The 13,479-nt window shown below is 35.9% G+C and overlaps 2 protein-coding genes across 2 annotated transcripts; one reads left to right on the forward strand and one right to left on the reverse strand.

Moving 5' to 3' along the window:
• LOC106340679 (probable carbohydrate esterase At4g34215) lies at positions 1–2,006 on the forward strand. Its single transcript, XM_013779520.1, has 2 exons — positions 1–732; positions 1,685–2,006. Exons 1-2 carry the CDS (start codon positions 136–138, stop codon positions 1,892–1,894), a joined length of 807 nt encoding a protein of 268 aa, XP_013634974.1. The 5' UTR covers positions 1–135; the 3' UTR covers positions 1,895–2,006.
• Positions 2,007–3,469: 1,463 nt separating this feature from the next.
• LOC106336794 (pyruvate kinase, cytosolic isozyme) lies at positions 3,470–7,166 on the reverse strand. Its single transcript, XM_013775734.1, has 15 exons — positions 6,983–7,166; positions 6,712–6,906; positions 6,471–6,626; positions 6,290–6,367; positions 6,063–6,194; positions 5,872–5,952; positions 5,678–5,749; positions 5,481–5,570; positions 5,247–5,391; positions 5,035–5,123; positions 4,850–4,945; positions 4,689–4,756; positions 4,496–4,595; positions 4,118–4,177; positions 3,470–3,871 (listed from the first exon to the last, which is right to left on the reverse strand). Exons 1-15 carry the CDS (start codon positions 7,049–7,051, stop codon positions 3,719–3,721), a joined length of 1,584 nt encoding a protein of 527 aa, XP_013631188.1. The 5' UTR covers positions 7,052–7,166; the 3' UTR covers positions 3,470–3,718.
• Positions 7,167–13,479: the final 6,313 nt, after the last annotated feature.

A 13,479-nucleotide genomic window follows, 5' to 3' on the forward strand; every position in this document is an offset into this window, starting at 1 on the left:
TCAACTAAATAGTACTAAGAAAGAGACAAAACAAGAAGACTAAGAAAGTAAACAACATTGTTCTCTCGTGCATCTTACTTCCAACTATGTCTTTAATCTGAATCTCTCGATCTTAGTCTCCTCATTTCGAAAACAATGAACAAGCTATTTTTCTACTTCATCGTTTTTCTTCTTTCTCCACCACGAATCCTTTCCCAAACCATTCCAAGAAACATCAGCATTTTCATATTGGCCGGTCAAAGCAACATGGCGGGTCGAGGCGGCGTTTATAACGACACCACCAAAAACATCATCGTGTGGGACGGCGTAATTCCTCCGGAGTGTCGATCAAACCCTTCAATCCTCCGCCTCACAGCTAAGCTCGAGTGGGAAGAGGCTAAAGAGCCACTCCATGCTGATATTGACGTTAACAAGACTAATGGTGTTGGACCGGGGATGTCATTTGCAAACCGGGTGGTAAACCGGTTTGGTAAGGTAGGTTTGGTTCCTTGCTCTGTAGGTGGGACTAAACTAAGCCAATGGCAAAAGGGCGAGTTTCTTTACGAGGAGACAGTGAAAAGGGCCAAAGCAGCTGTGGCTAGTGGAGGTGGCTCGTACCAAGCGGTTTTGTGGTATCAAGGTGAGTCGGATACGGTGGATGTGGTGGATGCTTCGGATTATAAAAAGAGATTAGTCAAGTTTTTCAATGATCTTCGAAGTGATTTACAACATCCAAATCTTCCGATTATTCAGGTATGTTGATCATAGACTAGATATGATTTGATCAGTACTAATCAATTGTTTTGAAAATCGGACCGACCGGAGCTCGTTTTCTAACGAGTTCTGGATTGTGCTAACAATGGTATTTGAGTTAAACTTGCAAACCGGTTTTGGTCAAACTTGTTAGAGCTGGTGGCCGGTATGATATTAAAATACGTTTTTTTTAAGTTTAAGTTAAAAAAATTAAAAAATGCAAATTTTAAAAAAATCATAGAAAACATATTGTTCTTTTAATTTCTATCTAAATAAACCACTTTTCGTTATATTTTTATATTATTTTTGAAGTTTTCATTTAATTTTTCTATCATTTTTAAATTCTAACAATGATGTAAAGTTTTGTCAAAATAATTTTATAGTTATACAATATATATATATATATATATATATTTATTTATTTATTTATTTATTTATCAGTGTTTTGAAAACCGGACCGGACCGGGTTCTGGGTTGGGTTAAAAACCAGCTGAACTGGTTCAACCGGTTCGAACATTGATCCAACTATAATGTCGAGTCAATGTCCGGTCCGATTTTTAAAACATTGGTACTAATTGATGGCCAAAAGAAAATTTAATGCCTTCGAGATAAACTGGAAAAAGACCATTATTTAAAAAATATGATAGATTATCTTGAGATTGATGGCTAAAAAGGTCATGATCTCGATAGAGAGTTTTGGAAAAAAAAATCTCACATTGAACACTTTAAAAACTATAATACAGTATATAAAAAGAATTAGAATCAATCCAATATTTTCACTATTCATAGTAAAGTCTCTGATCAATCCATTTTTTCTTATATACAAGGGATTCCTTGGTTTAGACCGAAAAGGCTTGATAATTGGTTATAAGCTGAAACCCTATAAATTTAACACATTCTTCTAATATATTTTTATGTTTTTCTGATGGTTTGGACAATAAACAACAAAAAGGTGGCTCTTGCTACAGGCGAAGGACCATATCTTGACGTGGTAAGGAAAGCACAACTGGAGACAGATCTTGAGAACGTGAATTGTGTTGATGCAATGGGTTTACCTCTTGAACCGGACGGTTTGCATCTGACAACATCTTCTCAGGTCCGGCTTGGTCAAATGATGGTTGATGCTTTCTTGGCCATTCGGCCCATTCCTAGTTCAGCCTAATTATTCTCTGGCTTGTCCGTCCTTGTTCTATTTCCGTTATTCCTTTTATAGTATTCTTTTGGACCAACAACCTTAACAATTTTGGATACTTCAAGATATATTGTTCCAACTATTAGAGAGAATCTTGGAGTTTTGCTAAACTTGAATAAAAATGGGCATGGGTACAATAGGACATATGATTATCATCCTATGCATATAGATCCCCCCATGATGTTATGATATAAAATATATTGGTCTAACAATTAAAAACAAACTTGAATTATTCGATACAATCTTACACAAACTTAAACATGATAATTTTTTTTGGAGAGTTGTTCCACAGATGGAGGATCATCAGTTTGCATGGATACTATGGTATATATGGAAGAGAAGAAATAATAAAGTCTTTAGTAATCTGGATGTGGATCCGTTGGACACCCTTAAACTGGCTGAAATGGAATCAAAACTCTGGGCTGAAGCACAAATATTGATTGATAACAAGAGGACCCCCACAGGTAGAGGCAACGATTCTTCCGTCAATTCCAGAAAGATGGTGTTTTACGGATGGTTCCTGGAAAGAGAATGATATTTTTTCAGGACAAGGATGGTATAGTACTCTAGAAGGATTTGCGGGTTTGATGGGTGCAAGGAATGTCCGAGCGTCCCTTTCTCCTCTTCATGCAGAAATGGAAGCCTTGTTATGGGCAATGGAATGTATGAAAAACTTAAGACAATTCAAGTTACGTTTGCAACGGATTGTTCTCAATTGGTGAAGATGGTTTCAGCACCAGAAGAATGACCAGCATTTGCAAGTTATTTGGAGGATATAAACAGCCTGAGAGAGTTTTTCCCGAGCAGAGATTATCTATTTACCAAGAACACAGAACAAGAAGGCGGATATCTTAGCCCGCAGTGCTAGGAAGAAAACGTCTTTTGTAGTTCACATGGATCAAGATCTCCCAGTGTGGTTCACAGAGTCAATATTAATCTGTAAAGTTGATGACCAAAAAAAAAAAAGTTGTCCGATTGAATACGAATTAAGAAAAAGCACACGACAAAATAATTAAAATTAGCCATACACGTAATATTTATACAACCTATAAACATATGTAACAAAATGAGTATGAAGTAGAACAAAACAAAACTCGACGAAATGCACTAAGAAATCAAACATCAGACTTATCATTCAAAGAATCAAAAGTTTTTTGTTGTAATCTTCTTTCTTCAAGTTTTTTCACAGAAGCTTTGTTCCTGTAATTTTTCAAACTATCAATTGATTTAGTGAAGACTGAATCAACATATATCCCCTCTTTCAGAGTATGTGCAGTCAATCTGTTTCATGGACCATTTGATCTCAGTCTATGGTTCCCATCCTGTCACTACGAACTTCCCAACCCTATACTCCATCCAGCAACTGCACTTGTGTTTCCAAGTGCTTTCACTCTCTACATCCTCCAAGTGACATTCACATGATACATCTTGACCATTAGAGATCAAAAAGAGTACCTTAACGGCTTCAAAACACAGCCCATGAGTGTGTTCGAAGTGGCACACATGACTCCCCATAAATTCGTTTTTGTTAAGCTACACAGCAAATACTTTGTTTGTATGTTACATAATCCATTCACTAAATGAAAATTTGTAACATTGTATACTTTTTTACCGTAGCTTAATCTGGAGGCAACCAAATGTATAGCGAAGAAAAAGAAAGGGAATCGTTAGAGACATGAAATCTCCTAAGTACAAAAACCACAAGTCCCGAAGATTGTTATCCTCCGGTACTTAACTCCGGCATTGGATCAAAGCAAAACAAAGTAGGTAGCAGTTTGTTATCCTCCCCATTTATTAATCTTCTAGCTCGATGATCTTCACCACAGATGCATCACCAACTTTCTGACACACCACTACTCTGTCATGCGACTTTATCACTCCTGCTTGTTTCCCATGGTCTAGTGCAACCTTCAGGACTGACTCGTTCGTTGCACTTGTTGATTCCGCCTGACAACAAGGACATAACAGTTTTGCATATGTTAGAATTTGAACCAAAACACTTCCAACTAAAACACTTAAAAGACTTTGAGCCTCTGAGATGTTCAACCAGAGAATCGAACTCTGATATCATGCACAATTCGTAGCAACAACCTTGGTCATAAAGAGTGATATAAGTGTACCACATATGAGACTGTTTCTGAAGTAGAGATAGAGAGATAACATGCAAAAGACAAGACAATAAACATGACTTACCGGGTGACGAGGGTCAGCAAGCATGGGGAAGAGTCCTCTGACAATAAGTGACTGCCTCGCCTGATAAGAGCCACACAAGTTAGTAACCTTAAACTATCACATGCACTGCATATATGTGTACGGTAGAAAAAGAAACCTCCCTAAAATTCTGACATTACAAAGTAAACAATCACAGACAACAATTGATACAACACATTTGAGGAGTCGCATTTCTTGAACCGTGCCCAAAATTGATACAACACATTTAAGTAAGATAAAAAGAAGGCCACAATCAAATGATCAATAGCTATGAATCATGTGTCTTTGATTATCTGAAACTTTACAAGAGAATGACATGGCCGTGGTTTCTAAACTTAAGAGATCAGGAGGCAAACATACCTCAAAGGCTCCACTAAAGCTCCATTTCAGCTGATTTGTTTTAACCCGTGGAATGACAACAGAAATAACCGGCATTGTTGGTCTGTATTTGGCAATCAACCTGCACAAAGATCAAAGGATAGCAATTCATTAGAAAAATATGCACAGAACAAAAAAACGAGGAACAATTTAAGGCTAAACGAATGCTAAGAACCTGGCTGCTCTTCCAGAAGACGTGAAGCAAATAATAACAGATGCCTTAACTTTGATAGCTGCTCGTACCTGTACAAACGTGAATCTTGATTTTAATTTGCGTCTTAAAACCAAAAAGTATAATCCTTTTTTATGTCTCCGCAACACAGAAGACAGACTTACAGCTGAAGAAGCAATGGATTCCAGATGAGTCATCGGTTCTCCAACATACTTGACAGTCTTCTTGAAGTACAAATCTTGATTGAAAACCTTTTCTGCCTATGAAATGTTTAAAAACTATGTAAGAGCAAAACGGATGAAGACACAAGCAACAAAATCACACTAAAGAAATATGTCATAAAGCTTACCTCAGCACAGATCTTTCCGACGATTGAGATAGTCTCAACAGGATACAATCCGCGAAGTGTCTCAGCACCAAGAAGAATTGCATCACTTCCTGCAGTAAGAGTAAATTGGAGTAAGAACCTCCATAATTTCGTAATGGTTACCAAACCAAGAAATTTTTTATATAGAAGTGTTGAAAGCACCACTAAAGAAGCATACTTGAAGATAAACATACCATCTAAAACAGCATTAGCAACATCGGTTGCCTCTGCACGAGTTGGTCGCAAGTTGTCAGTCATACTATCAACCACACGAGTAAGAACGGCTGGCTTTCCAGCCATGTTGCACTTGTAAAGAGCCGCCTTTTGAAACAAAAACACCTGCACAAGAACCCACCAAGATAATATTATAACAGAATGTATAAGTTAAGTGCCCGAAAAAATCAAACTGAATGACCAAACCAATATACCTTTTCTGGGGGTAGATCTATACCCAAATTCCCACGAGAAAGAATAATTCCATCGGCTTCTTGTAGAATCTCATCAAAGTGGGTTAGTCCCTAAATTAAGTACAAATATAATTAGCTTTCTCCTTACAGAAAAAAGAAAGAAAAAGTAACAGAGACATAGTATAAAGCAAAAAGTCAATACATTGCATTGCACTTACCTCTACATTCTCAATCTTGGCAAATATTTGTGTTTGAGAGAGGTCACCCAGCTTTTTAAGCATTTCGCGAGTCTGTGTTATGAAACAATATTTGGTTATTGTTCAAATAAGTACATAAGAAGCTCATAATTAATGTAATAGTGCGTATACAAAGAAGTAGGACACAACAAGCCGTATAGCGTAATCATACAGACCTGGCGAACATCCTCCGCATGTCGACAATAGGACAGTGAGAGAAAATCAATTTTGTTTTGAACTCCCCATGTGCTTATAACCTATCGGTCAACCAAATAAAAACAACCTGGTCAGACACTCGAACTAAAAACCCACGAATGTATGACAAAAAGCAATCAATGGCTTTGTAGATGAGAAGCAACTCTCTGACCTCCTTATCTTTCTCGGTAAGAGTTGGCAGATCGATGTGAACTTGGGAGGCGTGCAAAGTGAAGAGAGCACCAGCAAGAGTAGCAGCATTCCTTGACAGGCAAATGACATCATCTCCTTTAATTTCATCGACCTGCAGGTTCGTTTGGTAAGTTGGTCATACAAGACATGTAACTGTCTAAAACTTCAACATAGAGAAACCACCAAAGCTCTAATTTGTAAGCTTACCTCAAGCCAAACAGAAGTTGTTTCACTACCAGTGAACAGGTACTGCCCCACAAAGATAGTATCTCCTTTCTTCACTGCCTGAAAACATGAAACAAAAACTCCCATCAGACAGCTACACATTTAAACGCTAAACCATTGACTAGACGTATAAAGTCATCTCATTTCTATATAGAGAACGAACCTTGGCAAGCCCATCAAAGTTAATGGGAAGGACTTCAGAAGAAGCTTCCTGGTCTTGATTAGGCGTCAAAGTAACAAGTCCATCGGCTTTAAGAGTAATAGCTTTCTCAGACTTGTTGATAACTTGCAGCTCAGGTCCCACGGTATCAAGCATAACCTAATGAACAAAAACAAAAGGCATCTCATTTTAACACAAAGCATATGCAAAAAAAAAACATCAAATCAAATGATTCACAACATACGGCACAAAGCTTCTTAGTGCTCTTGACAGCAACTTTGAGATTATCAAGCGTCTCCTGGTGATACTCAGCGTCACCCCAAGAGAAATCGAATCGAGCCACTGACATGCCGGATTTGAGACAGCCGGAGAGAGTCTCGACGGATCGGGATTTCGGACCCAGAGTCCCGACGATCTTAGTCAATGCCGGGAAGAAACTCTGAGACAATACATCACGTTAGCAGTCCATCCATGGAATATCGCAAATCGAAATGAGAGAGAGAGAGAGAGCTTACAGATTTGGATGGCTCGAGGATTGAAGCCATCCTGATGGGCTCCTCGAGGAGAAGATGGCTCGAATGCATCTTTAGTGACAAGAGAGTAGAAGAGAGATCTCAGATGTTCGCCGCCTGAGAATTCGATCGGAGAGAGGAAAACAAAAGTGTGAGAGGTTTTGGGGAAAGTTTTAAGCAATTGAGATTGGGAAAATGTACAAAATAGCACCTTCTATCACAAAAATAGGACTCAAAAACTAAAATGACCAAAAAAACACATTTCTAAGTTTATATCTTATCCCCAAAACCTCATTTCTCAATTCTAAACTCTAAATCCTAAACTCTAAACCCTAAACTCTAAACTCTAAACCCTAAATCCTAAACCCTAAACCCTAAACCCTAAATTCTAAATCTTAAACCCCAACTTTTAACTCTAAACCCTAAGTTTGTGACTTTTGATAAAACATTAAATGCTATTTTTGTGACTTTTGACTTTGAGTGCTAGTTCGAGAACAAAAACATGATTTAGTGCTATTTTTATCTTTTTCTCATTGAGATTTGACCTAACAAGTCCTCGTTTTTTCTTTTCTGTTTTAATCCACATATTCTTAATTTAATGCAAATTCTACCCTTTATTTTTACATAGCAACTCTTAACCCCCATGCTACTTTACGTGAACAACAAGTCAACAACATAGTATATACAGACAGCTAGCCCAAGGTTTTTTTAATCAACCAAAACACCATATAGTCATTCATCATGGTTTCTAAATCCGTATAATCCAAAACCATCAAACGAGTATGCCCTGCATGAAAAAAGTATTAGGTGATGATTGTTTCCATTAGTTTTTGGTTTTAGCTTTTGGTTTTTAGATTTTGGTTTTTGGTTTTTAACTTTTAGATTTTGGTTTTTGATTTTCAGCTTTTGGTTTTGGTTTTTAGTTTTTAGATTTTGGTTTTGCTGTATTTTTAGTTTTTTTTATAAAATAAGCAATACATTGTTTTTAAATAATAATTTCAAAAAAAATTACCATTAAAATTTATCAAAATATAGTGGCTGTTATTTAAAATAAAAACAGTACCATGTTTTTAATTATTTTGTTTTTAAGTGTTATACTTAAATATAATTAATAAAATATCTATAAATTATAAAAATTAAATATTTTGAAATTTTGAAACTATTTATAAATTTTCTTACCTGAAATATTTTTCGTTTTTTAGAACTTGAATGGCTATTTTTCAAATTAATATAATATATTTATTAATAAAATATTTTAAATTTTATAATTTTTAGTTGTCGTTTAATATGTATAATAAAATTATTCAATAATTTATTTATAGATATATATAATTAATTGGTTACAACTAATACTAAAATTATCTATATTTATTTACATATATGGAACACATAAATTATTTTACATTAATGTTAAATGATAAAAAAAATTGTATGGGAATTTTATCTTTATGAAAATATTATTTACTTAATTATTAATTAATTAAAATATAGTATTTTATACAAAATAAACAAAATTCGTTTTTATATTGAAAACTCACAAAAGTTGGTTTTTGGCTTTTCTTCACAAATTAGTTGGAATTTTGAAAAACTAGTTTCCCTAAATTTTAGGGAATCTATTTGTTAAAAAACTTGATTGGCAAGTGAAATGGTTTTTACAAAAACAAAAACCAAAAACTAAAACAAAAACTACAAACAATCAACCTCTTAATTATTTGGGCTTTTAAAGCAAATGGATAATCAGACGGACGGTGTAAAACCATCCATTTTAGATTCAATTTGTTATTTAAAAAAAAGTTGTTCAATTTTTTTTTTTTATCATCAACTTATTCAGACTCATACTGACTATGTGAACCAAACCGGGAGATCTTGATCTATATGAACGACGAAAGACGGTTGCTTCCTAACACTCCGTGCTAGACTATCCGCCCTCAAATTTTGCGTCCTTAGTACATAGATGATATCTGATCCGAGAAAACCTTCCTTCAGGATCCTGATGTCTTCTAAATAACTTGAAAAACTGGCAATTCTTCTGGTTCCAAAACCATTTTCACCAATTGAGAGCAATTCAGGCAAACGTAACCTGAAATTGACGTAAGTTTCTCATACATTTCATTGTCCAATTAAAGCTTCTATCTCCGCATGTAAAGCAGATAAACAAGCCCGGACATTTCTCGTCCCCAATAAACCATCAAATCCTTCTAGAGTGCTAAACCAATGTAGGTTTGAATTTTTATTGTAAAAAAATTGTTGTTATTTGGTCAATGTAGGTTTGAATTTCGCTCCTGCCAGTTTACGTATAAGTATAACACTCATTTTGTTTCAAAATATACAATTCAGTCTTTCCGTTTCAAAATACACGATGGTTTAGAAAGTTTTTGATGTTTCAAAATATAAGATGTTTTTATATTTCGGTGTAACTTTTGCTTTTGTATAAATTTTGTACTCTATTTTATACTGTAATTAGTTGAATAAATTTTAAGCCATATTTTAATAAGATTTTTAGGTAAAAACAAGTGTTTTAATAATTGTGCAATAGCCTAAAATTTTATGTATATTGGAACGGTGGAGTAATAGATTATCTGGCTATCTTTTACATTAGTCAAAAAACACTTGAAACTCAAATCAGACAATATAATAGCTAATTAATTATGTATATTAAGTGTGCGTATTTTTTGTACCGACAGAGAATATCAATAAAAAAGAACAAGATCTAAAGTACAAATCTCGAACTAGCTAATGTCACAAACATATTCAGTCTCTATCTTGAACGATAGACATTCCACGAGATCTTCAATCATTTTTCGTAAATCCTTGTTCCGAAAGAATGTCATTGTCCAAATCAATTTGTCCATTTTCACATGTAAATCTGATAAATTTATCTTGTAACTTTGGTATCCAAAAGATTCACATCTTATATTATTCCGTAGACCCCACATAAGTTCATTAACTAGTATTTTCAGTCAAAGAAACTATTCACGTTGACATTAAGCTTTGGTTATATCTTCAATTGTAAGGAATTCATATGATTTAAATTAATGATAATATTGACACCGACTTAGATAAAATCTTCTTAATAAGAATTTACCATTTTGATTAACAATTTAAAATATGATTGACAAATAAGAATTTAAAATCACGCATTCCATTAGAGAATCAAAATAGGGTTTGAGGACACCATCTTTTGGAATGCACTGCTCAACCTTCATGTCGCCAACAGTAGTCACAGCTAGCACATCAGTTGTATTTGATGTTGTTATGTTATCCATGATGAGGTAACAAAAACTGTCAAATCATCGGTTTACTGGTTCTTACACTACAAGAAAACAGTGGTATTCTGACGGACATTCCGACGGAAAATGAAATCCTCGGAATATCCCGAGGAATTTCCGAGGAAACACATAATTTGGTTTCCTCGGAATATACCGACGGAATTCCGAGGAAATATTAATCCGTCAGAATATTCTTATGGCATACCGAGGAAAAACGTATTCCTCGGAAAAAACCGATGAATTCTGAGGATATATTATAGCCGTTAGAGAGCCGTTGGGGGATTTTAAAAATTCCGAGGAAATTCCGACGAACTAGCCGTTTCCGTCGGAATTCCGTCGGAATTTCCTCGGTCTGTCGGCAAGATTTCAACTATAAATACAAGCACCCCTCTTCCTCTTCATTCACTCCATATCTCCATCCTCCCTCTTACTCTCTTTACACACGAATTTGATTCATAAAAAACATGTCTTCTTCAAATTATTTTCGTTCTTGGATCGATCGACCTCATTTGGATCCGAACACGAGATTGCTTACGGAAGAATACCAACGAGGTATAACCGAATTCATGGGGTTAGTTCACCGACAACCGGAAGCAAAAACAGGTATGTTAAGATGTCCTTGCTCTAATTGTAAAAATAGAAAGGTTATTAAAGAGTGGGATGTTTGGACTCACCTATATTTGAGTGGGTTTACACGAAGTTACAAAATTTGGTATCATCATGGGGAAACTGATTATGAACATGGTATTACTAGCGAACCTCAGCCAGCGGTTAGATTAGAAGAACCAATTAGAACGGATGTAGATTATGGTGTAGGTACTGAGCAGATGGTAAATGATCATTTTAGAGGGGAAGATTTACCCAATGCAGAAGCTAGGAGATTTTATGATATGTTGGATGCTGGAAAGCAACCATTGTACGAAGGTTGCAGAGATGGTCATTCAGCTTTATCATCTGCTACAAGATTGATGGGCATTAAAACAGATTATAATTTGGCTGAAGACTGTGTGGATGCGATTGCTGATTTTGTAAAAGGTATTCTACCCGAGGATAATGTAGCTCCTGGTTCATACTACGAGGTTCAGAAACTCGTAGCTGGTCTTGGTTTATCGTATCAGGTAATAGATGTATGCAGCGACAACTGCATGATTTATTGGAGGGCGGATGAACAGCGGGTTACATGCAAATTTTGTGGAAAGCCTCATTATAAAGATACGAGTGGAAGAGTTCCAGTGCCATATAAAAGGATGTGGTATTTACCTTTGACGGAAAGGTTGCAGAGGTTGTATCTATCTGAACGCACAGCGCAACCAATGAGATGGCATGCGGAGCACTCAACAGATGGTGAGATCAGACATCCTTCAGATGCAAAAGCGTGGAAGCATTTCCAATCAAAGTATCCCGACTTTGCGTATGAAAGAAGAAATGTCTACCTTGGATTATGTACTGATGGTTTCAGTCCGTTTGGCAAGAGTGGAAGACAATATTCTCTATGGCCCGTCATTCTTACACCATACAACCTCCCCCCAAACTTGTGCTTGCGACGAGAGTTTTTGTTTCTCTCGATTCTCGTTCCCGGACCAGAGCATCCTAAGAGATCACTTGATGTGTTTCTTCAGCCACTAATATATGAGTTGCAACAACTATGGGCTCAAGGTGCTGAAACATACGATGTTTCGTGTAAAGAAAACTTTCAAATGCGGACAGTACTAATGTGGACAATAAGTGATTTTCCAGCATATGATATGTTGTCTGGATGGACAACGCATGGAAGGATATCATGTCCATATTGTCAAGATAACACTGATGCTTTCCAACTAAAACACGGAAGGAAAACGTGTTGGTTTGACTGTCACAGGAGATTCCTACCACCTGATCATCCATATCGTAGGAGTAGGAATTTGTTTACGAAGAACAAGAGGGTGTTTGACAGTCCACCTCCGGAAATTTGTGGGAAAGATTTGAAGATACAACTAAGAGATTTTGGTGCAGAAAGGACGCCAGAAGTCGGTGGACATGAGCGTTTTCCGGTAGATGCTGTTGGAGAACTACATAACTGGCACAAAAAAAGTATTTTCTGGGATCTGCCATACTGGGAGGATCATCTGCTAAGGCATAATTTAGATGTCATGCATATTGAGAAGAACTTTTTTGACAATCTCATGAACACGATCCTTAATGTTCAAGGTAAAACAAAGGATAATTTGAAGTCAAGACTGTCGATCAGGTAATTAAATGTTAATTACTTAGAATGATTCATCATCATGTGTATTAATTTATAATTTTACTAATAATTTTTTAAATGTTACAGGTTTGTTATATCAAGTACCCCCGAGTAAGGAACAGAGATGATCCATGGGTTACTGTTACAAGGCTCAATCCGAGAGGCCGAGTTTAGGGAAGTTCTGAGCTGGAAGACCCACTACAACCAAGCACATCCGGCAACTTAAGTGCAGCAGAAGATTTAGCTGGAGTTGGCCTTGTAGTCGATTTAACCGACTTCGGAGAGGAAGCCGTCGTTCACGTAGAGGATGAACCAGTGATTGGAGAGTTTCACCAAGATCCAGATTCAGATTCATCTGGTGATGATGACTCGGAAACAGACTAGCATCGACTTTTTTTTTAATAGATATTCCGACGGAATTCCGAGGAAGATAAAGGTTTCCTCGGAATTCTCTCGGAATATTCCGAGGAAATTCCGAGGAAATTCCGAGGAAATAGGGTTTTTAAACCAAAAATAACGTTTCGCGATTTGAATAACACTTATATAACCCTTATTAAGTGTCTTAGACTGATTATGAAGTCAAACAATTTGTTCCTTACCCTATAATAAACAATTTTCCGATTGTATGAACGAAATCCCACAACGTAAGAGAAACACTTATACACTTTAACTATAAGGTGAGGGGAATACTTTCAATTCGTTTTGAAATTTGTTATTTCATGGTTTATGATCATCTATACAAAGAATCCTCAATGGTATGCATTACAATTGTATAAGAAATGAAATACGAAAAAAAAAATCGATGTTTTGAAACCCCAAACTAATAAACACTTTTCCGATTGTATGAACGAAATCTCCACATCATAGAAGAAACACTTATACACTTTAATGAACAGTAAAGGAAATACTTTCAATTCGTTTTGAAATTTGTTATTTCATGGTTTATGATCATCTATACAAAGAATCCTCAATGGTATGCATTACAATTGTATAAGAAATGAAATACG

The sequence above is a fragment of the Brassica oleracea genome, chromosome C4 (assembly GCF_000695525.1).
Source record: "Brassica oleracea var. oleracea cultivar TO1000 chromosome C4, BOL, whole genome shotgun sequence".
Taxonomy (NCBI): Eukaryota; Viridiplantae; Streptophyta; class Magnoliopsida; order Brassicales; family Brassicaceae; genus Brassica; species Brassica oleracea.

What these genes read in the sequence shown, in the direction of transcription:
- LOC106340679 (XM_013779520.1), top strand. Translation starts at nt 136, where the DNA reads ATGAACAAGCTATTTTTCTACTTCATCGTTTTTCTTCTTTCTCCACCA. An exon ending in CAAATCTTCCGATTATTCAG is followed by an intron (nt 733 to 1,684) that starts GTATGTTGATCA and finishes AACAACAAAAAG; the next exon opens with GTGGCTCTTGCTACAGGCGA.
- LOC106336794 (XM_013775734.1), bottom strand. Translation starts at nt 7,051, where the DNA reads ATGCATTCGAGCCATCTTCTCCTCGAGGAGCCCATCAGGATGGCTTCA. An exon ending in ATGCGGAGGATGTTCGCCAG is followed by an intron (nt 5,750 to 5,871) that starts GTCTGTATGATT and finishes TTCATAACACAG; the next exon opens with ACTCGCGAAATGCTTAAAAA. An exon ending in CCAAGATTGAGAATGTAGAG is followed by an intron (nt 5,571 to 5,677) that starts GTAAGTGCAATG and finishes TACTTAATTTAG; the next exon opens with GGACTAACCCACTTTGATGA.